Source organism: Pecten maximus, chromosome 2, assembly GCF_902652985.1.
Source record: "Pecten maximus chromosome 2, xPecMax1.1, whole genome shotgun sequence".
In the NCBI taxonomy this organism is placed as follows: Eukaryota; Metazoa; Mollusca; class Bivalvia; order Pectinida; family Pectinidae; genus Pecten; species Pecten maximus.
In genome coordinates, this window is record NC_047016.1 from 32,171,392 (window position 1) to 32,197,223 (window position 25,832).

Below are 25,832 nucleotides of genomic sequence, written 5' to 3' on the forward strand. Positions count from 1 at the left end.
AGCACAAAAAAGAATACATAACTAACAATGCATCAAATTTTAAGCAATTTTATTAACGAATACTGAAATAACATAGAGAAATTCTACTTGTCCGACGGACTAGTTGACAATTAAAACCACACGTCCGTCGGGGGAAATCTACTCGTCAGGACGAGTGCTTTTCCCGGGCCCTGTAAGACATAACAAAAATATTGATTGTTGACACATTTCATTCCTATTAAAATTCCAGATAAGTTAGGCATTTACAAAAAACTGTAATATGGCTAAGAATATACTTTCTCTAGTAATTAACACTTAGACAATTATGTTATTGATTGACTACATCTGAAAGCTTTTCTGAATACAACTATAATCAATTATTGATTTGCAACCAATGTTGATGATTAGGGTGTATACTTTATAGTTCTTTAATTTCATGGATTTACTATTTATAGCTGTCACAATTCAAACTAAATTGCGGGTATTTATGTCCCAGTCCAAACTAAATTATGTGTTATAAATTTGGTACAACACTACATGTAAATATTCCGCGGTAAATAAGTGAACTCTTCTACATTTGTGTGTACATGTATTTATAATATGCAGTGTATATTTATAATACACAGCACAGATATTTCTGTGCTATATTAAATGACCACAAATATATCAAAATTTAATCCCAGGAATTATCAGTTTTACAGTAATCTTGTACTGGGATATCAGGGTCTATCCTACTTTCTGTCAAACATTTTCCAGAGTAAGTACTTTAGATCAATACCTAAGGTACTTGTGTGATTGTAATTTATTTATCATCACAACAGGTGTCTGAAGTCACTTTAATATCTTCCTCATATTTGCATGTGGGAGTGAAGATTACTAAATTAAACTTTGACACACAGTCTTAGTTTTATATATATTTCATACAATAACTTGAAATGTCATAAGAATTCCCTGAAATTGAATGTTTATTTGTCATATAAAGGTTTTTCTCAGGTATTTTTTGCTGTTATTTGCAGCACAAAACATGCCGTTTTCTGAGCTAAAAATGAATTGTTCCAAAAATGAAGAAAAAAGACAGTTACAGTTGTGCTGTATGTTCAGAAAATACATTTTGAATTAATTTCTGATATATTTTCCTAATTTATGCTGATACAAACTCCTGTAAAACTACCCTGGATCGGTAGACAAATATACTGGTCCATATGAGTATCATTATAAAAAACAAATGCTAAGTAAATCTCTATCTTGTGGTTTCTGTGGGTTCCAGATCATTAATTTTAGGGTTGATCATATTGCCAGTAGAAGTACTTAACATTATCCAAATGCTTAAGTCCATGTTAAGATTAATTTCAACCTTTCAATTTTGTGTTATTTCAGGAACATTTAAAAAGATGTTGGTACAAAAACGAAAAGAACAGGCGAAAGCTTATGAAAAACAGGAGAAGATGCTGAGGGAGATGAAATCCTCAGGAAAGTCTTCAAAACAAGCTGTAAGTTATATTATAGTAACCATGCCACATTGTAAATTGAATATGAAATTAATAACCTGCCACAAATTGAAAACAAGGGTATACTGTAGCCTACTGGTCAGACATCTGTAGGGGGTATACTGTAATCTACTGATCAGACATCTGTAGGGGGTATACTGTAATCTACTGATCAGACATCTGTAGGGGGTATACTGTAATCTACTGATCAGACATCTGTAGGGGGTATACTGTAATCTACTGATCAGACATCTGTAGGGGATATACTGTAATCTACTGATCAGACATCTGTAGGGGGTATACTGTAATCTACTGATCAGACATCTGTAGGGGGTATACTGTAATCTACTGATCAGACATCTGTAGGGGATATACTGTAATCTACTGATCAGACATCTGTAGGGGGTATACTGTAATCTACTGATCAGACATCTGTAGGGGATATACTGTAATCTACTGATCAGACATCTGTAGGGGGTATACTGTAATCTATTGATCAGACATCTGTAGGGGGTATACTGTAATCTACTAGTCAGACATCTGTAGGGGTATACTGTAATCTACTGATCAGACATCTGTAGGGGGTATACTGTAATCTATTGATCAGACATCTGTAGGGGGTATACTGTAATCTACTGATCAGACATCTGTAGGGGGTATACTGTAATCTACTGATCAGACATCTGTAGGGGATATACTGTAATCTACTGATCAGACATCTGTAGGGGGTATTCTGTAATCTACTGATCAGACATCTGTAGGGGGTATACTGTAATCTACTGATCAGACATCTGTAGGGGGTATACTGTAATCTACTGATCAGACATCTGTAGGGGGTATACTGTAATCTACTGATCAGACATCTGTAGGGGGTATACTGTAATCTACTGATCAGACATCTGTAGGGGGTATACTGTAATCTATTGATCAGACATCTGTAGGGGATATACTGTAATCTACTGATCAGACATCTGTAGGGGGTATACTGTAATCTACTGATCAGACATCTGTAGGGGGTATACTGTAATCTACTGATCAGACATCTGTAGGAGGTATACTGTAATCTACTGATCAGACATCTGTAGGGGGTATACTGTAATCTACTGATCAGACATCTGTATGGTGTATACTGTAATCTACTGATCAGACATCTGTAGGGGGTATTCTGTAATCTACTGATCAGACATCTGTAGGGGGTATACTGTAATCTACTGATCAGACATCTGTAGGGGGTATACTGTAATCTACTGGTCAGACATCTGTAGGGGGTATACTGTAATCTACTGATCAGACATCTGTAGGGGATATACTGTAATCTACTGATCAGACATCTGTAGGGGGTATTCTGTAATCTACTGATCAGACATCTGTAGGGGGTATACTGTAATCTACTGATCAGACATCTGTAGGGGGTATACTGTAATCTACTGATCAGACATCTGTAGGGGGTATACTGTAATCTACTGATCAGACATCTGTAGGGGGTATACTGTAATCTACTGATCAGACATCTGTAGGGGTAATACTGTAATCTATTGATCAGACATCTGTAGGGGATATACTGTAATCTACTGATCAGACATCTGTAGGGGGTATACTGTAATCTACTGATCAGACATCTGTAGGGGGTATACTGTAATCTACTGATCAGACATCTGTAGGGGGTATACTGTAATCTATTGATCAGACATCTGTAGGGGGTATACTGTAATCTACTGATCAGACATCTGTAGGGGGTATACTGTAATCTACTGATCAGACATCTGTAGGGGATATACTGTAATCTACTGATCAGACATCTGTAGGGGGTATTCTGTAATCTACTGATCAGACATCTGTAGGGGGTATACTGTAATCTACTGATCAGACATCTGTAGGGGGTATACTGTAATCTACTGATCAGACATCTGTAGGGGGTATACTGTAATCTACTGATCAGACATCTGTAGGGGGTATACTGTAATCTACTGATCAGACATCTGTAGGGGGTATACTGTAATCTATTGATCAGACATCTGTAGGGGATATACTGTAATCTACTGATCAGACATCTGTAGGGGGTATACTGTAATCTACTGATCAGACATCTGTAGGGGGTATACTGTAATCTACTGATCAGACATCTGTAGGAGGTATACTGTAATCTACTGATCAGACATCTGTAGGGGGTATACTGTAATCTACTGATCAGACATCTGTATGGTGTATACTGTAATCTACTGATCAGACATCTGTAGGGGGTATTCTGTAATCTACTGATCAGACATCTGTAGGGGGTATACTGTAATCTACTGATTAGACATCTGTAGGGGGTATACTGTAATCTACTGGTCAGACATCTGTAGGGGGTATACTGTAATCTACTGATCAGACATCTGTAGGGGGTATACTGTAATCTACTGATCAGACATCTGTAGGGGATATACTGTAATCTACTGATCAGACATCTGTAGGGGGTATTCTGTAATCTACTGATCAGACATCTGTAGGGGGTATACTGTAATCTACTGATCAGACATCTGTAGGGGGTATACTGTAATCTACTGATCAGACATCTGTAGGGGGTATACTGTAATCTACTGATCAGACATCTGTAGGGGGTATACTGTAATCTACTGATCAGACATCTGTAGGGGTAATACTGTAATCTATTGATCAGACATCTGTAGGGGATATACTGTAATCTACTGATCAGACATCTGTAGGGGGTATACTGTAATCTACTGATCAGACATCTGTAGGGGGTATACTGTAATCTACTAGTCAGACATCTGTAGGGGTTTACTGCAATCTACTGATCAGACATCTGTAGGAGGTATACTGTAGTCTCACTACTGTATGCATAGTTCATTAAAATATAATTAATTTTCCATTCAAATGGCATTAAAAACTCAAAATCTATTAAAACATACAATTAAAATCTGTTTCGTCATTTTTTAATAGTTTTTCAAAAACCTATTAAAATGTTCTACAAAAGCATTACAATTCTTTTAAATCCTTGTTTTAATAGCTAATTTTTAAGCTGAAAATTCAATGAAAATATAAATAGGTATTAATTTACAATTAAATTTTGTTTTTAAATAATTTAATTGTAATTTCATCCCAATTAAATTACAATGACATGTCACGATGATGTCATTTAATTGTAATTATTATTTTTTTCTTGTTTTATCATGAAGTTAATACCTATTAATATTTCTTGTAGTTTAATTATTCACAATCAGTTGTTATTTTTCTTATTTCAATAGTATTTAATTTTAAAACATTTCTTTAAAAAAGTAACAGCAATTAATCTGGGCCTACTGTATTTCTTGAATTATACATGTAACACGATATGCCACTTTTAATTGCTATTATAATCATGTTGAAAATTGATTGATGACTATAGATTTTCCAAATGTTTAAACATCAGTACCAGTTTAGGGCAAATGTAGAATGTACCTTTATAAATATCGAAAGGATTATATGAGGGTGAATATGACAATGGTGACTGAATCACAGAGACATGTTCCTTTTGAATAATTTTTTGTCACTATTCAAAAACCACAAATTCCCATCTTCTTCTGCGGTGACCAAGGGTGGTGATAATCTTTTTGTCAAAATAAATGAAGACTTTTTCAGTGTTCGATCATGATCACGATCACTCTGACGCACAAACCATAAACCTGACTCTTCATCAAAACTAACATTATGGATCCAGTTGACATATGCTAATGATTCCTCAATGTTATTTGTACAATGTAAAATAAAATTTTGGATTCTACCAAACTTCACAAATTTCCCCGAAAGAACTTTTTGTGATTGTGGTCCTCTACTACATTCAACACACACATATGATGAAACTGTAATTGCATGAACAGATTCTTTTTCACATCCTGTGTATGTCACGACACGTTTTGTTACAAGATGAGTTTCCTTGTGATAATGGTATTTATACACAGTACAGTTACTACATACTCCTTGACTGTTTAGGAGCTTATGAATGGTTTTCATTTGCCTTTTCTTCAGTTTGCATAATTTTCTTTTGACCTGTTTCTCCTGGAGGTTATCAGACTGATCCAGAGCACTGTCATTGGGCAGTTCAGGTTCACAATCATCAGATCCATGCTGTGTAAGACAGCCTACTGAAGCTAGAGTTGATGTCATATTTAAGGATACCCGTTTAGATTGAAACATAAAATTACACCAATCATGCAGCAAAAACGTTTCAACTACAGTTGCTTCTGGATATCTCATATTCTGAACTCTTTTGCATATCCACGAGTTGAACCTTTCGAAGACAAACATCCATGAGGAATACACTGGGCCAGTCCTCCTCAAACCATCAGGGATATGATGAAGAAGATGGGTTGTGATGTTTTGGAGATGAGCAGGGAAATACATTTCTAGTAAAGACAATGCCTTGTTCAGCATAACTTCCATTTCATCAATTCCATCAAGTGTTATCTTTTCTTGGCAAAGTTCAGATAAAGAGTCAAATAATAGAAACAATGTGCTCCTACACTTTTCTTCTAGAGTTCCTCTCAGACAGTATTTTAATATGCCTTGACAGGCTAGCTGTTTCCAGTCATGCGACTTTAAACAGCCGGATTTGCTTATAAATGGTGAAGATTTCAATCCAAATCCAACTGGAAAACACACTTTTTCTGCACGCCTGTCTGCCAATTTTAGTTCTTCAGCTGTTAACATATATGGCAAGTTTAAGCCAGAAGTTTTTTGCCGTTTTTTTGCTGATCCTCCTGATATCTCAGACACATCCATCTTATTACAAACTTTGTCATTATTTCTTCGTTTTCTGGATTTCTGGTCTGATTTTCTTGTAGTTATAATTTCTGAATCCTGCTTATCCTCAGAAAAACGGTCAAGCAAATGAAGCCTGTTCCTTTTCTCCTCTGAAGTTATAATCTTCTGAACATTTACCTTGTTCCCAACCACAAGATTCATAACATTCTGCACCACATCCTTGATGGTGTGACATGCATCCGGTTGGCTTTCACACAATCTGTTATGGCCAGGTAAGTTGGAAAGGACATATGTAGATTTACATCCAGTTGCTGATGCAACAATAGCCGCCGATGTTTTGTTTTTCGAGTTAATATAAGCTTTCCGATAGTGACTTTCAGAATCCAAATTTCTTAATTTGGGTTTATCTCGCATTTCCGCTGACTTCTCAACAAAGTGCATTGCATCCTTTCTCAGGGGGTCACTTTTGCCTAAATATCGTCGATTTGCCAAATAAATTACTTTATCTAAATGTTCACATCTTTTACCTAAAATATGGCACCAGTGACATCCAGATAAACTACCACTTCCTGTCTGGTGGAATACTTTACACAGTCCAGGATAATCCAAAACATACATCAGCAACTTTATTTTAACATGAACTGGTGCATTATCATATGTATGCATAGTGCACTTGGACAGAAACAGTAGTTCATCAACAAGAACTTCCAGGTATGGGTCTACGTTAGTTGATTCAGTCTTTCCATGACCAGGAATGATTCCGACCAAATTGATATTTCCAAAACTGTTACGGATATGTCGTGGGAAGTTCAGCAGTGTCAGCATTATAGGGATCATAGAATACTGTATTCCAATATTATGAAACGGATTGACACCATCCAATTCTAAAGCAAATGAAATGCCTCGCTTGTCTCCTTGAAAAAATCCCTCTTCTGAGTAAATTTCCTTCCACGATGGTGAATGTTGAACATCCCACATATCTTCTCCATCAAATTCACAACCTGAATGTGATTGCACTAAATGGCATAAATTTACATCTCCATATAATCTGGCAAGTCTAGCTCCAATTGGAATATAAAAAAATTTCTTCCTTGGAATTTGTCTCTTGGAGGCAGTTACAGTGTACCTGTCCTCATTACAAATCGGGCATTTTTCAAGATGAGCATAAGTATACTTTGAACTGTCTCTGAAAATTACGCACTCGTTGGGACAAACATGGAATACCTTTTTCTTGATCAGAAAAGGATCGATTAGTTTTCTCACCTCACTGTAAGATGCTGGCAGTATATTGTCAGTGTCACTATGGATAAGTTTTTGAACCTGCAGACTATGACTGAATGCACTTTTACTCATAGTTGGATGCGATACCAACAAATGAATTTGTAAGCACAACCAAGTCAGTAAAGTGATATTTGTGTTTGGTACTTTAGTTTTTGACATGTCAGAGTCATAAACATCTAAATCATATGAGTATGTCCAAAAAGAATTTTCATTTCTATTGATGTCTTCATTATCATCACTTAATTCAAACTCTCCAGACTCTGATTCTTCCATACTATCACTGAAACTTGATTCTTCAGTATGATCACTGAAATTTGAAGTCTGATCCGACAAAGGTACATCCAAAGGCTTGAGATGATCATTTGGGGTACCATCTTGGATTGTAGATAAAAGTTCAAACCTGACAATGAAAACAGAAATTATCTGTAGTAGATTTTAGAATATTAAACAAAATCAACTTGACAATTTTAAGACTTGTTCAGTAATTTCAAACATGATCCGGCCTCATTCCTTAACTCCAGCCCTCTGGAGCCAGACTCGCCTTTTATTCTATCAAATTAAGCAATTGTTCAAGATCAAATTTCTGGACTAGCTAGTAGAGATTTAAATGAAATGTTGAATTTTGATAGGTAAGGACGACTCGTGGATAGCTAGCTATACGACAGATACTGCGCCTTGGGAACAGTGTTTTACAAGGATTTTCAAGTTATCAGAGTTTGAAAAACAGAGTACTACTTAAAGTAATATTAAACATGAGGTTTATTTTCAATGTATTACCGAAGATGCTCCTCAGGTTGCTCCTCAGGATCTGGCGCTTGCTCACTCCCATCAGTATATAAATCAAACCTGTAAATATAAGGAATTACATTTTGACATGAGACATGAAATGAACCTGACTCTCAACCTTGAGCTCTGTTTCACATGGCAAAATGACGTACTTTCAAATTCGTTATATGTTATGTAATTAACTTGTTACCGAAACGACTAGCAAAAAGTAACGTTATATTTATATAATTAGCATTCATCTAAATCAATAGCCCCGAGCTAGTGGGTTTCACGCTTCATGCATAAAACAGATTAAAAAGCAGTCAGTAGTGATAAGATATTGACATACAACGGATGAGCATCATTGTTTATGATATCCTACCTTGAATTCGAGTCGGTGTCAAAATTAATCGTCTCGGGTCTAGATCTGTGACCGTGTGGTGATGACGGCGGAGAAGAAAGTTCCGATAAGTCATTCTCATACTTTCCATATGTCTTTATGTGTCTTACAATTACACGGTATTGTATTGGCTCGAGCAAACGTTTACATATATTGCAATCACATGGTCGCTGCCTCGACTCCGTCGACATTCAGGAACGTTCCTTTCGCTCCATCCTCACCGTTTCGTAGCCATGCATGTAAGTCTCGGTCAACCAGACGCTTCACATTCTCATTGGCGAAAGAGCGCAGTCAACAAGTGTCTGGTTGAACGAGACTACCATGCCGTGCTACCGTAAATTTACGCCCAAACAACCGTGATCTACAATTATTCGTCCAATTCGAATTATCGAGGTTGCGAAAATAATATAAAAAAATCCTGTGTAAATAAATTTGCACGGTTGTGATTTTAAAATTTACAAAGCAAATTTCTAAATTTGATGTTCCCTGGTCAATATATACTAATAGGCATCACGCCGCATGTCATTGTAATGGTGGTAAATAATACACCCTACACCGGTTGACACGTGACCGTTTAGAGATAGAAAAAGCCCGCGTTCTATGATATATAAGCTAGCCTACGTACGCTACGGTTTACATTGGCGTTCCATGATGGAGGAAATTGGCCTGTCTGGAAAAGGAATTGCTATTCTAAAAGGTAAGACTTAATTACATTCTGTTTATGTAAAAATATATACAGCCGTAACTTGCCTAGTCTTAAGCTATACAACCCTACTAGGGTGCAATTTAATAGAAGTAGCTTGATAAAATTTTGACATTTATCATGTCAAACTGTTGGCCTTGCTGTTGACATTTAATTTGTTCAGTAGTTCGTAAATATCAACAAAACATGAGAAAAATGCATGTTTCAGGGGGACATAATTAACTCATTTGTATCGCATTTATTGTGCAAAACAGTCACGTCGTTTTGCTCACGGGTCTAAAGCACAAAATAGGTTTGACTTTTTTTCTTGTCCCTCCCGGCACGTCGATTTACCCCATACTATCGTCGTGTAAATATATATAGTTTTGGTTCGTTGTCCGGTCCATTCCTGAATATACTAGTATCCGTTTTGTATAAGAAATTTATTAATTTATAACATAAAAATTAATCGTCTTTCTAGAGCATATCATTCGATATTATATCGTATTTCATGTGGTAGCTGTATAAATCGACGCGCCCGTCCCTCCTCCCTACAAAATTTAAATTTTTAAAAAATCTTGGAAAGTAGAAAAATAGAAATAGAAAAAATATATAATATGGCGCAGAAAAGGGAGATAGACTATAGGTATATTGCACATTCATAACAATTGCATTTTTTTATTTCAGAAAATGGAATTACAATGGAAATATTGAACAAATTTACAGAAAATGATATTGGGGACATATTCAAATCTGCAGATTTTTCTGATCGGTTCCACCTGCGACAATACCTATTCCGAAACAATGGTTCATCGATTACTACACCTGCAAAGAGTAAACAGAGTGACTTGCGACAATTCTGCCGACCAGAGCTTGCAAGTGGCAGCTGTGGTTCACCAGCACAGAGCGACCGCCAGCTTGGAACAGCAGCTACTCCTACACCAAGTACACCCAATAGGCCAGTTTCACAATCGCAAAATGAAAAGAGTTATTTCCCCTGAATTTCGCGAAAACGAGGCTCAGCCTGCTGACAAGTTGACAGTCACAAGGGGTGTGCCTAATGAGTGTCCTGTGAGGGTTTTTGCACGCCCTGCAATTCGTTAAGTGATCTAATTAAAAAAAAATTCTGTATCATACAGATGAATATCTAACCTATGAAGATGTCAAATTTGACTTTGATATAACGAGTGCATATTATACAAATGTACCGGCGAACACGAAGTTACGGTGCCATAAACATACAACATAAACAAGAGTGTCCTGTGAGGAATGAGTGTCCTGTGATTGTTTTTGCACGCCCCGTAACTCATTAAATGATATTTTAAAATTATTTTTTTTCTGTATCATACAGATAATAAACATTGAGCCTATTACCATGCAAAAGTTTACTTTGATTGCATATTATTTAAATGTACTGTCGAAGTTACATTGCAGGGTGTCCCGCGAGGTGTTCGCACGCCCCGTGATTTTGTTCACAGGTACTTGTGGATATGATTATGATGTTTTTAATTTAAACGTGTTATTATAGACGATTAAATTATTATATTACAATCGCATGCTTAATTTGTAAAAAAAAAATATAGCGTACCTCGGCCTTATAAATTTAGTATTGATAAGGCCGAGGTACGATAAATTTTTTTTTTTACAAATTAAGCATGCGATTGTAATACAATAATTTAATCGTCTATAATAAAACATTTAAGTTAAAAACATCATAATCATGTCCACAAGTACCTGTGGTGTACTAACTAGTGAGTGTCCTGTGGCGTGCCAACCTCGGGTACTTTGCCGCAGGCATGGTCATGATCACTGGTGATCGAACTGCTCAAACTTTAAAACTGTGTCCGTTATATAAGAATTACAAATACACGTAGATCTATACGTATCTTCTCCCAAAGTCCGTTTATAAGAATTATACCGTATAAATAACTTTATTACGTCTGAAATATACGTATTTTTCTCCCAAAGTCCGTTTATAAGAATTATACAAGAGATAACTTTATTACGCCTGAAATATACGTATTTTTCTCCCAAAGTCCGTTTATCAAAGTTATACAAGAAATAACTTGTAATATGCATTACCTTCCCATGTATAGAAAATATTGTTGTTATTACTATATGACCAACACACACATATGTACATTTATGCACATGTATATAAAACATACATATAATATATAGGATATCTGTGATGCTTATTAGAGTATATATATATACACCTCTTTTATTTAATCACTCGAAAATACACATCACATAAAATAAAAAGCAAACAGAAAATTAACAAAAGGTATAATAATTGTCCTGTTACACTTGCATTCGTTACTGCCTTTTGTTGCGATAATAATGTCCATGACCCGTACATTGACATCGACACAGCATGGGGCTGAATTGAATAGTCGCGACACAAAACTGGTCATTGACAAGTCATCAATCACTTCACATAACTGAGGCAATAATTTACAGTGAGTTAGTTGGCATCACTAATCAATTCATATACTGTTAATCACCTTTTGAAAAAGGAACGATGTCTACAAATAATTATGGTTAATAAAATATAATGAAAAGTAAAATCCTTCAATATTTAACTAACGCTCACGATCGACATGTACACCAAGAAAATGCACAGTTTTAACTTTTAATGTAATTTCTAATTACACGTATTTATTAAAAGTGCAAATACACTGTCTACATAGTTAACGCACTTATAAAGTTTAAATACATTTAAATATATAATTGACGGCAGTACTTCTTTTTCGTACATTACCGATAACAGTTGTTTTTAACATTTAAAATGTATGGCCTTTATTTCTTAGAGTAGTGCAAAAATCTTAACCTATTTACCATTTACTCAGTAATGACTTTTATACTATTAGTTAATATTCATATCTATTACACGCCTATCAATTTAACAAAATGTGCAAAAAACTGACAGGACACTCATCTTACACTTACTGTAAATTCGTCGTAGCATTTGCTAAAATGTACTTGTTCTATCAAAGTGAAATTTTGCACATTGATAGTAATAGACATCGAGTATATGTACGAATTGTGGGGTGTGCAAAACCGCACTGGACACTGCACCGAAAATGAACGAATTATTATGCTTTCTTCGCATCAAACTCGATGTCAATTTTTGCATGTTAATAGGTTCGATGTTCATCCGTATGGTGCAGAAGGAATTAACAGAAAATACTATTTAACGAATTGCGGGGCAAAAACTCTCACAGGACACTCATTCCTGACAGGTCACTCATTCCTTACAGGACCCTCGCATATGTATTGCACCGTAACTTCGCCGGTACATTTGCATATTATGCACTAGTCTAATCAGAGTCAAATTTTGCATATTAATCGATTAGATGTCCATCTATATGATACAGCAACTATAATTTTGAAATATCAAATAATGAATTACAGGGCGTGAAAAAACCGCTCAGGACACGCATTCACTTTAACAAATTTTATTGACGAACCATGACGTTATTCACCTGTCAACCTGCTTGTACAGGACAAGTTTTCAGACATTGACAAATTTTATGTATTAATAACAGATTACCAGCACATTAGCTTATATATAATGTATAAGTTACTTTACCCTATTAATCATTGCTATATATTGTTCAATTATATATTAAAACCTCTAATTCAAGTATCTTATAGCAATTCATTGATTTATCATAAATGTGTCAATTACATGTAAAAGGAGCAGCACAAACCGGCTATTTTCGGAGTCAAACATAAATGAAAAAAGTGTCATGAAGCACTTTGAAAAAAAGGTTTCAGCAGTTTAATTAATTACCAGTGATCCATGCCTACGAGATAATTATGGAGTTGGTGAAAATTAAATTCGACCATTTTCCTCAAGTCTCCACTCCATATGCGATCTTTTGCTGACATTTGCTCGTAGGAAATTTCTTTCTCTACGTCAAGCGCCTTAAATAGGTCAATCCCGGCGGTAGAGTCCGATACATCACTGGCATCTATATTATCCGCGGCATTTAACTTGGTTTTAAGAGAAATACGTCTCGCTATTAAAGCAGATTTGTTTCCTGTTACATTCTCGCTGTATTTTTAAATCTCTTTCAACTCAGCAACCTTCAGTTTGTTTAAATCTTCCGTGTTGTTCAACTTAAAATTCAAAGCCGACATTGTTGACACTGGAGACAAACACGGTAGTGTCTCTCAGCAGGCTGAGCCTCGTTTTCAGAAACATTCAAGGGAAATAACTCTACATTATAGTCGGTTGCGGTGATTGTGAAAGGGGTCTATTCATGCAAATATAACATTATGGACATGTTTAGAACTAAAGAAAGACGAGGGACACCCTCGAAGGCACAAACATTTTTTCAGTCACTTTTAAGGGATGCAGCTAGCTCCTGTGGACTCTGGAAAAGACCCCCCAGAATGTCACAAATCTCGGCAAAGAGGAAAGATCTTTTCTTCAAGACTATACTAGAAGCATGCCCTGAACTCTCCCCATATAAAAAGGAAGTTTGGGCTAAGCTACGAGCTTGCATACAAAACAGAAGAAAATATATCCATGATCGTGATGCGGGAAAACGCAAGTTGAAATCTGACAGGAACATGAACAACACATGTACAAGTGATGGAAGTACTAGTACTAGTACTACAAGTACCAGTAGTTCAAAGGCTGTCAATGAAGAAAAAGATATAAAAGAGGGCAGTACTGTGGTTTTGTATGGAAAAGGTCAGAGAGTATTGGGAAAAGCAATTTATCTTCAGAAACGTGATGACACATACAGCGAAATAATTATTCAAACACTGAGTAAAAATATAGAAAGTGATGATAATGATTGTGAACTTCAAGAAGCGGCCGAAGGTCATACTTCTTTATGCAATGCTCTGATCAAGAAAAAAGTTATTTGGAAAACAATACGACTAAATATGTGTATCAGGAAACAAGTACCTGCTGCAACAAAAACATCAAAACCTCAGGCTTTGCCAAAGGTGAAAGTTAGAGTCAGAAAACGGATCCTGCCAAGTTTTGATGATGATGAAAGTAGTACTAGTACTACAAGTACTTCTAGTGATATTGAAAGTGATGGTACTACAAATAGTATCCTTTCAAGTGCTGCAGATTTAGACATCAAACCCAGCCCTATACAGGTCATGGACGATCACAGTAATAAAAATCCAACAAGGGGTTATAAAAAACTGAAAAAATCTACGGATCGGCCCAACAATGGCAGTGCAAAAAAGTTTGATAGTGATAATATAGAATCTGAAAAACTCTGCATTTATGAGTGGGGTGGGGGGAATTTTTACTTCGGTATCTCGTACTTTGAAAAATGTATTGGAAGTACTAGTAGCAGCACAGCTACAAAACGCCGCTTCAAAATAATTAACTGTGTCAAACCGATTGCATCTGTGGATTCCAATGGATTTGTGCAAGTCTTGAGCCCATGTGCTTCCAGTTTGAAATTAAACTTTGGTGACATTCAGACTGATCCCGATCCATGCTATAAAGTATATGAATTAGCCGATTCTTTGTGCGAAATAGATTTTGAGGGAAAAAATGTTACACTTCTTGGAAACAAAGATGCTACAATGAAAAATATCCGCAGGGCTATCAACTCGTATACAGATGATCAGGGGGATAGATTTATGAAATGAACATGATTCATTTGTGAACTGATTTTATATTTATAGCTACATGCATATAAAGTGTACGTATATATGGCTATTATAGCTAGGCTGTGCATTTTACATGTAGACTATACATACATTTTGTAATGATCAAAAAGACCTGATCCCTAGTAAGCAATAAGCCCAAACTTATTGTGTTGGCTTTATATGCACTGATATTATTTTGAAAAGTGTAAAGTTTCGTTGTTTTTTTGTTTTGAAAATCTTAATGAGTGCTCCATATATATATATATAAATATATGCACAAGTCATGCAATGAACAGTTTGTTTTTTTATGCACAAGTCATGCAATTTAATTAATGGACAGATTGTTTTTTTATTCAACCTTGAAGTTTGTAAAACTAGTTAGTTGATATCCAAGAAAATATTGTGTATAATTATTGCAACATTTAAGCATACAAATTAAATGAACCACACAATATTCGGTTCACAGAAATTTACTTTTAATTTATATAATGTCTGGCAAAAATGATTTTTGGTCAAATAGAAAGAACAAGAAGACAAGCATATATATACAATTCATCAAACGTTTATTCATGTTGATTTACACGATTTTGGGTACAAAATAGTCCATGTAGTATACATATACATATACATGTAAATAATAATCATTGTCATTTTGTTTTTTTGTTTTTTAATACAATGTAAGTAGCTATATACTATCTTGAATAGTTCATTGGACTTAAAATAATGTAATTGCATTTAAAAAAATCATTAAAATTATTTTCATTGCTCTTAATATGTGTCATTGCTATTAATTTGGTTCATTTTAATTGATGTCATTGCAATTAAATATGCATTACTTTTCCCTATTTCATAGCACTTAAGAAATTTTAAATTTTAATAGAAATTTAATTAGTTTTTAACACAAGTTACATTAATCATTTAATACCTATTATTTAATCATTATTTTCATTTATTGGAAAAAGTTTCATTGCTATGAATTTTTAATTGCTACTGAAGCCCCTTGATTGTTTTTTAATTGCAAAGTCATTGCTTTGAAATTGGCTCATTTTGATGGAAAATTAATGCATAATTTCATTGCTTTAAGTTAATTGTCTTTTAAGTGTCATTTTAATTGACAATGTATACAGTAGTGTCTACTGATCAGACATCTGTAGGGGGTATACTGTAATCTACTGGTCAGACATCTGTAGGGGTATACTGTAATCTACTGATCAGACATCTGTAGGGGGTATACTGTAGTCTACTGATCAGACATCTGTAGGGGGTATACTGTAATCTACTGATCAGACATCTGTAGGGGGTATACTGTAGTCTACTGATCAGACATCTGTAGGGGGTATACTGTAGTCTACTGATCAGACATCTGTAGGGGGTATACTGTAATCTACTGGTCAGACATCTGTAGGGGGTATACTGTAATCTACTGATCAGACATCTGTAGGGGGTATACTGTAATCTACTGGTCAGACATCTGTAGGGGGTATACTGTAATCTACTGATCAGACATCTGTAGGGGGTATACTGTAATCTACTGATCAGACATCTGTAGGGGGTATACTGTAATCTACTGATCAGACATCTGTAGGGGGTATACTGTAATCTACTGATCAGATATCTGTAGGGGGTATACTGTAATCTACTGATCAGACATCTGTAGGGGGTATACTGTAATCTACTGGTCAGACATCTGTAGGGGGTATACTGTAATCTACTGGTCAGACATCTGTAGGGGGTATACTGTAATCTACTGATCAGACATCTGTAGGGGGTATACTGTAATCTACTGATCAGACATCTGTAGGGGTATACTGTAATCTACTGATCAGACATCTGTAGGGGGTATACTGTAATCTACTGATCAGACATCTGTATGGGGTATACTGTAATCTACTGATCAGACATCTGTAGGGGGTGTACTGTAGTCTACTGGTCAGACATCTGTAGGGGGTATACTGTAATCTACTGATCAGACATCTGTAGGGGGTATACTGTAATCTACTGATCAGACATCTGTAGGGGGTATACTGTAATCTACTGATCAGACACCTGTAGGGGGTATACTGTAATCTACTGATCAGACACCTGTAGGGGGTATACTGTAATCTACTGATCAGATATCTGTAGGGGATTACTGTAATCTACTGATCAGACATCTGTAGGGGTATACTGTAATCTACTGATCAGATATCTGTAGGGGTATACTGTAATCTACTGATCAGGCATCTGTAGGGGGTATACTGTAATCTACTGGTCAGACATCTGTAGGGGGTATACTGTAATCTACTGATCAGACATCTGTAGGGGGTATACTGTAATCTACTGATCAGACATCTGTAGGGGGTATACTGTAATCTACTGGTCAGATATCTGTAGGGGATTACTGTAATCTACTGATCAGACATCTGTAGGGGGTATACTGTAATCTACTGATCAGACATCTGTAGGGGGTATACTGTAATCTACTGATCAGACATCTGTAGGGGTATACTGTAATCTACTGATCAGATATCTGTAGGGGTATACTGTAATCTACTGATCAGACACCTGTAGGGGGTATACTGTAATCTACTGGTCAGACATCTGTAGGGGGTATACTGTAATCTACTGGTCAGACATCTGTAGGGGGTATACTGTAATCTACTGATCAGACATCTGTAGGGGGTATACTGTAATCTACTGATCAGACATCTGTAGGGTGTATACTGTAATCTACTGGTCAGATATCTGTAGGGGATTACTGTAATCTACTGATCAGACATCTGTAGGGTGTATACTGTAATCTACTGATCAGATATCTGTAGGGGATTACTGTAATCTACTGATCAGACATCTGTAGGGTGTATACTGTAATCTACTGATCAGATATCTGTAGGGGATTACTGTAATCTACTGATCAGACATCTGTAGGGTGTATACTGTAATCTACTGATCAGACACCTGTAGGGGGTATACTGTAATCTACTGATCAGACATCTGTAGGGGGTATACTGTAATCTACTGATCAGACATCTGTAGGGTGTATACTGTAATCTACTGGTCAGATATCTGTAGGGGATTACTGTAATCTACTGATCAGACATCTGTAGGGTGTATACTGTAATCTACTGATCAGATATCTGTAGGGTGTATACTGTAATCTACTGATCAGATATCTGTAGGGGATTACTGTAATCTACTGATCAGACATCTGTAGGGTGTATACTGTAATCTACTGATCAGACACCTGTAGGGGGTATACTGTAATCTACTGATCAGACATCTGTAGGGGGTATACTGTAATCTACTGATCAGACATCTGTAGGGGGTATACTGTAATCTACTGGTCAGAGATCTGTAGGGGGTATACTGTAATCTACTGATCAGACATCTGTAGGGTGTATACTGTAATCTACTGATCAGATATCTGTAGGGGGTATACTGTAATCTACTGGTCAGACATCTGTAGGGGGTATACTGTAATCTACTGGTCAGACATCTGTAGGGGGTATACTGTAATCTACTGATCAGACATCTGTAGGGGGTATACTGTAATCTACTGATCAGACATCTGTAGGGGTATACTGTAATCTACTGATCAGACATCTGTAGGGGGTATACTGTAATCTACTGATCAGACATCTGTATGGGGTATACTGTAATCTACTGATCAGACATCTGTAGGGGGTGTACTGTAGTCTACTGGTCAGACATCTGTAGGGGGTATACTGTAATCTACTGATCAGACATCTGTAGGGGGTATACTGTAATCTACTGATCAGACATCTGTAGGGGGTATACTGTAATCTACTGATCAGACACCTGTAGGGGGTATACTGTAATCTACTGATCAGACACCTGTAGGGGGTATACTGTAATCTACTGATCAGATATCTGTAGGGGATTACTGTAATCTACTGATCAGACATCTGTAGGGGTATACTGTAATCTACTGATCAGATATCTGTAGGGGTATACTGTAATCTACTGATCAGGCATCTGTAGGGGGTATACTGTAATCTACTGGTCAGACATCTGTAGGGGGTATACTGTAATCTACTGATCAGACATCTGTAGGGGGTATACTGTAATCTACTGGTCAGATATCTGTAGGGGATTACTGTAATCTACTGATCAGACATCTGTAGGGGGTATACTGTAATCTACTGATCAGACATCTGTAGGGGGTATACTGTAATCTACTGATCAGACATCTGTAGGGGTATACTGTAATCTACTGATCAGATATCTGTAGGGGTATACTGTAATCTACTGATCAGACACCTGTAGGGGGTATACTGTAATCTACTGGTCAGACATCTGTAGGGGGTATACTGTAATCTACTGATCAGACATCTGTAGGGGGTATACTGTAATCTACTGATCAGACATCTGTAGGGGGTATACTGTAATCTACTGGTCAGATATCTGTAGGGGATTACTGTAATCTACTGATCAGACATCTGTAGGGTGTATACTGTAATCTACTGATCAGATATCTGTAGGGGATTACTGTAATCTACTGATCAGACATCTGTAGGGTGTATACTGTAATCTACTGATCAGATATCTGTAGGGGATTACTGTAATCTACTGATCAGACATCTGTAGGGTGTATACTGTAATCTACTGATCAGACACCTGTAGGGGGTATACTGTAATCTACTGATCAGACATCTGTAGGGGGTATACTGTAATCTACTGATCAGACATCTGTAGGGTGTATACTGTAATCTACTGGTCAGATATCTGTAGGGGATTACTGTAATCTACTGATCAGACATCTGTAGGGTGTATACTGTAATCTACTGATCAGATATCTGTAGGGTGTATACTGTAATCTACTGATCAGATATCTGTAGGGGATTACTGTAATCTACTGATCAGACATCTGTAGGGTGTATACTGTAATCTACTGATCAGACACCTGTAGGGGGTATACTGTAATCTACTGATCAGACATCTGTAGGGGGTATACTGTAATCTACTGATAAGACATCTGTAGGGGGTATACTGTAATCTACTGATCAGACATCTGTAGGGGGTATACTGTAATCTACTGATCAGACATCTGTAGGGGGTATACTGTAATCTACTGATAAGACATCTGTAGGGGGTATACTGTAATCTACTGGTCAGATATCTGTAGGGGATTACTGTAATCTACTGATCAGACATCTGTAAGGGGTATACTGTAATCTACTGATCAGACATATGTAGGGGATATACTGTAATCTACTGATCAGACATCTGTAGGGGGTATACTGTAATCTACTGATAAGACATCTGTAGGGGGTATACTGTAATCTACTGATCAGACATCTGTAGGGTGTATACTGTAATCTACTGATCAGACATCTGTAGGGGGTATACTGTAATCTACTGATCAGACATCTGTAGGGTGTATACTGTAATCTACTGGTCAGATATCTGTAGGGGTTTACTGTAATCTACTGATCAGACATCTGTAGGGGGTATACTGTAATCTATTGATCAGACATCTGTAGGGGGTATACTGTAATCTACTGGTCAGACATCTGTAGGGGGTATACTGTAATCTACTGATCAGACATCTGTAGGGGGTATACTGTAATCTACTGATCAGACATCTGTAGGGGGTATACTGTAATCTACTGATCAGACATCTGTAGGGGGTATACTGTAATCTACTGATCAGACATCTGTAGGGGATATACTGTAATCTACTGATCAAACATCTGTAGGGGGTATACTGTAATCTATTGATCAGACATCTGTAGGGGGTATACTGTAATCTACTGGTCAGACATCTGTAGGGGGTATACTGTAATCTACTGATCAGACATCTGTAGGGGGTATACTGTAATCTACTGATCAGACATCTGTAGGGGGTATACTGTAATCTACTGATCAGACATCTGTAGGGGGTATACTGTAATCTACTGATCAGACATCTGTAGGGGGTATACTGTAATCTACTGATCAGACATCTGTAGGGGGTATACTGTAATCTACTGATCAGACATCTGTAGGGGGTATACTGTAATCTACTAGTCAGACATCTGTAGGGGGTATACTGTAATCTACTGATCAGACATCTGTAGGGGATTACTGTAATCTACTGATCAGACATCTGTAGGGGGGTATACTGTAATCTACTGATCAGACATCTGTAGGGGATTACTGTAATCTACTGGTCAGACATTTGTAGGGGGTATACTGTAATCTACTGATCAGACATCTGTAGGGGATATACTGTAATCTACTGATCAGACATCTGTAGGGGGTATACTGTAATCTACTGATCAGAGATCTGTAGGGGGTATACTGTAATCTACTGATCAGATATCTGTAGGGGGTATACTGTAATCTACTGATCAGACATCTGTAGGGGGTATACTGTAATCTACTGGTCAGACATTTGTAGGGGATTACTGTAATCTACTGGTCAGACATTTGTAGGGGGTATACTGTAATCTACTGATCAGACAGCTGTAGGGTGTATACTGTAATCTACTGATCAGACATCTGTAGGGGGTATACTGTAATCTACTGATCAGACATCTGTAGGGGGTATACTGTAATCTACTGATCAGACATTTGTAGGGGGTATACTGTAATCTACTGATCAGACATCTGTAGGGGGTATACTGTAATCTACTGATCAGACATCTGTAGGGGGTATACTGTAATCTACTGGTCAGACATCTGTAGGGGGTATACTGTAGTCTACTGATCAGACATCTGTAGGGGGTATACTGTAATCTACTGATCAGACATCTGTAGGGGGTATACTGTAGTCTACTGATCAGACATCTGTAGGGGGTATACTGTAGTCTACTGATCAGACATCTGTAGGGGTATACTGTAATCTACTGATCAGACATCTGTAGGGGTATACTGTAGTCTACTGATCAGACATCTGTAGGGGGTATACTGTAATCTACTGGTCAGACATCTGTAGGGGATATACTGTAATCTACTGATCATACATCTGTAGGGGGTATACTGTAATCTACTGATCATACATCTGTAGGGGGTATTCTGTAATCTACTGATCAGACATCTGTAGGGGGTATACTGTAATCTACTGATCAGACATCTGTAGGGGGTATACTGTAATCTACTGGTCAGACATCTGTAGGGGTTTACTGTAATCTACTGGTCAGACATTTGTAGGGGGTATACTGTAATCTACTGGTCAGATATCTGTAGGGGGTATACTGTAGTCTACTGGTCAGACATTTGTAGGGGGTATACTGTAATCTACTGATCAGACATCTGTAGGGGGTATACTGTAATCTACTGGTCAGACATCTGTAGGGGGTATACTGTAATCTACTGGTCAGACATCTGTAGGGGTTTACTGTAATCTACTGATCAGACATCTGTAGGGGGTATACTGTAATCTACTGGTCAGACATCTGTAGGGGGTATACTGTAATCTACTGATCAGATATCTGTAGGGGGTATACTGTAATATACTGGTCAGACATCTGTAGGGGTTTACTGTAATCTACTGGTCAGACATCTGTAGGGGTTTACTGTAATCTACTGATCAGACATCTGTAAGGGGTATACTGTAATCTACTGATCAGACATCTGTAGGGGGTATACTGTAATCTACTGGTCAGACATCTGTAGGAGGTATACTGTAATCTATTGATCAGACATTTGTAGGGGGTATACTGTAATCTACTGATCAGACATTTGTAGGGGGTATACTGTAATCTACTGATCAGACATCTGTAGGGTGTATACTGTAATCTACTGATCAGACATCTGTAGGGGGTATACTGTAATCTACTGATCAGACATCTGTAGGGTGTATGCTGGTCTCTACTTGTCCAACATCTGTAGGGTGTAGACTTTAATTTGCCTGTCTGACATCTATAGTTAGGATTTTATCTGGCTAAATATATATATATGTATTCAGTCCTTTAATTTAGCAGCATTTTATTTGTATACTCTAGTACTTCTACCTATAATGTAGTTGAAACTCTTGATATTAAAAAGTTTCGTCCATCTGCTAACTGAATTGATTTACTGAACAGTATTTAAAGATTCTACACCTCCGACAGAGTGTAATAAATTGTTATTATTTTGACAATAAATGAAATTTAGTCCATGTATATATGCCTATTTAAGACCTACAAATAAAAAAAATAATTTCATAACGTCAAAAATTGTCGTAATGAAGCCAAGAAGCTACAAACTTTTGAACATTATACAGTGAAACCTCTATAAACCGAACATGCATTGGACATGACTATTTGTTCGGTTTACAGAGGGTTCGGTTTGGAGAAGTTGATCGAAAAATGACCTGTCGAATTCCGGATATAATTGGTCAGACGATGTTTTATTAGAATGTACCCGATTACAAACCGGCACGTACATATGCAGACAATTTGGTTTGTCTGAATAATATGCATATTATGAAAGTTAATCAATGTATATAGTGCAGAATATATAAGAAAGGCAAATTACTATAACTATAGTTTTAAACAGTATTTCTACATGTACAACTGCACTTTACGATCAACCTACATTTTGTTACATCCGGTGAAGCTTCTTCATGTGGATGGGGCCGATAGCCCGATACGGAATATTTTACACATCAAATAATATTGAAGGGTGTGAAGATGTTTTGTTTCAATATCAATTACAATTGATCAGTTGATACTGGTCCTTTTTTCGACATTGCTGTTGTCTAAAAAACATCACGGGCTTCATTTACGAAAACAACTCCTTTGGGCCTCATTTAAATTAGATGCGAAACTCAGGCTTCTAGCTCTGCTTGCATTGAGAAGATAAACGAACCAACGCGCTTCAATGAAGTGTGGCATTGTTTCATAATTGTCGTGTTAATTATACACTTGGCCTTCCGTCATAATGTCCACTTGGGGTATATTGGATACCTGAACAAATCGCCTACGTAGGTCCCGAGACAATAAGGCTTCACACAATCCTGTCACAGTTGTTGTTACACGGTTGACTTGCCTGACCTCGTGTCATAATCGCTCGGGTAAGGCCGGTTTTCAGAAGTAATTTTTGGTATATTTTAACAGGAACTGGACATAAAATCGGTCCGGTGTTCGGAATTCAGAGGGATCAGTATTTGGAAGTTTTTTAATACTATAATAAAGAAGGACCAATTCCGTGCAATGACAATTCGTTCGGTATTCAGAGGTGTTTGGTTTTTAGATGGTTCGGTTTTCGGAAGTTACACTGTAATCTACTTGCATACACTTGACCGTGATCGCAGTGCATTCTGAGAGAGATTTACATACAGAAGAAAACACATATGGTGGACTTATTTTTATTCAGCTGGGACAACTATATGTTGCCTGTTGCCTATCATAACTACAAATTTTAATTGCGAGGTTTTAATGCAAGCAGAAGATAATAACTAAATAAACATTTCAATATTATCCATCGCCAAAAATCACGATCCTGTGCATGATGTCGTCCATGAACTGAAACGCTTTCTTAGTGTTATCACCTTTGGCCCCATTTCGCTGGATTGATACAAGTGTGATTTATCAACAGGTTTAAGCAGATAAATAGTGAATCTGCAATCACTACATATCACAAAAGAAGATATCTTAACCATTGATTCAACGCATCATTTGCTTGCAGTTTTCAGTAAAGATGGCAACAGACCAAACGTTACACTACGTACGTGTGTACGTTACACACTGCCTCAAATAAAAATTCAACTGTGTCATTTCCGCATGAGTTCTGATTCCGTTGTCGTTTATAATTCCACCTGTCTGTGCAGTCTCCGATTGAAATCATTCCCTTTCTTCGCTCTCTTTCATAATCTAATTTATGCTTCTTTCTTTCTGGAGATGTAAGGCTAACACATGTTACCTTCCTCGCTTCGGCATGTGGTTCCTACTCGTTTGTTTTTCTGTTTTCGGCGCATGCGCAATCAGTATTTCATTCAATATAGAGGCAGAGCGAAATGGAATTTCTTCGGGACGCAACTAATTATTTTAATTTTTTTAATTTTAAAGATAAATAAAGAATGGAGTGTAGTAAGGGGCGATAACTCAGTTATCGTTCCTTGCGGAGCGAGATGAAAGTATGGGCTAATTCAACCATTTTGCCGGCTATTGTAGCGATTTGAGGGTGGAAAAAATGGCACATACAATCTTTATGGTTTTTTGAACCATTGTAAAACTCGACTCGATCTAGGTCTAGATGTGTGTGGTATCCCTGTAGAAATTGTTATTTATGAGATATTTTGGGTCAAACATGCCAAAATCGTCATTTTGACCGGTTGCTTCTGTTTAACTGGTCCTTAAAAATCAACGCTTTAATGAAAAATTCTGGAACTCCAAACATAACAAGTAGAGAGGATTCTGAAGAGCACAGTATCTTTGGTTTTTCTATGTCTTTCACAGAACGGTCACAATAAGGTTTTGAAAAAGGGTCGTATTTTATCGAGAGGTGACGGATGTTACGTCACGACTGACGTAACAAAGTATGTGTGGAATGTAGTGTATTGCAGGACGGAACGTAATGTACATGCGGCTAATTCAGAACACTTTACCGGAGCTAACTGAAAAGCGACTCTATACATTTTGATAAAACTTTCCACACTTATAAAACTCGGTGTGATCTACATGTATGTCCAGGCATATCCCGTATATCTGGGAATAATCTAGTTATGGAGATATTTTGGGTACAAACACGCCAAAATCGACACTTTGACTGCTGGTTTCTGCACAACTCGGCCTAGAGAATTAACGCATAAAGCCATCTTTTTGAAACTCCACACATCACATGTACATGTAATTCCAAAGAAAACAGTATCTTTAGTTTTTCTATATCTATCACAGAACGGTCACAATAGGGTTTTAAACATAGGTACTATGTACCGCGAGGTCACACATTTCGG

General features: G+C 36.9%; 1 protein-coding gene across 1 annotated transcript in view; it reads left to right on the forward strand.

Moving 5' to 3' along the window:
• Positions 1-25,832, forward strand: part of LOC117321801 (ATP-binding cassette sub-family F member 1-like) — a 46,529-nt gene that overhangs the window by 9,303 nt on the left and 11,394 nt on the right. The window contains exon 11 of the mRNA XM_033876377.1: positions 1,357-1,469. Within this exon, the coding sequence (XP_033732268.1) occupies positions 1,357-1,469 (113 nt within the window). The remainder of the gene's footprint in view (positions 1-1,356; positions 1,470-25,832) is intronic.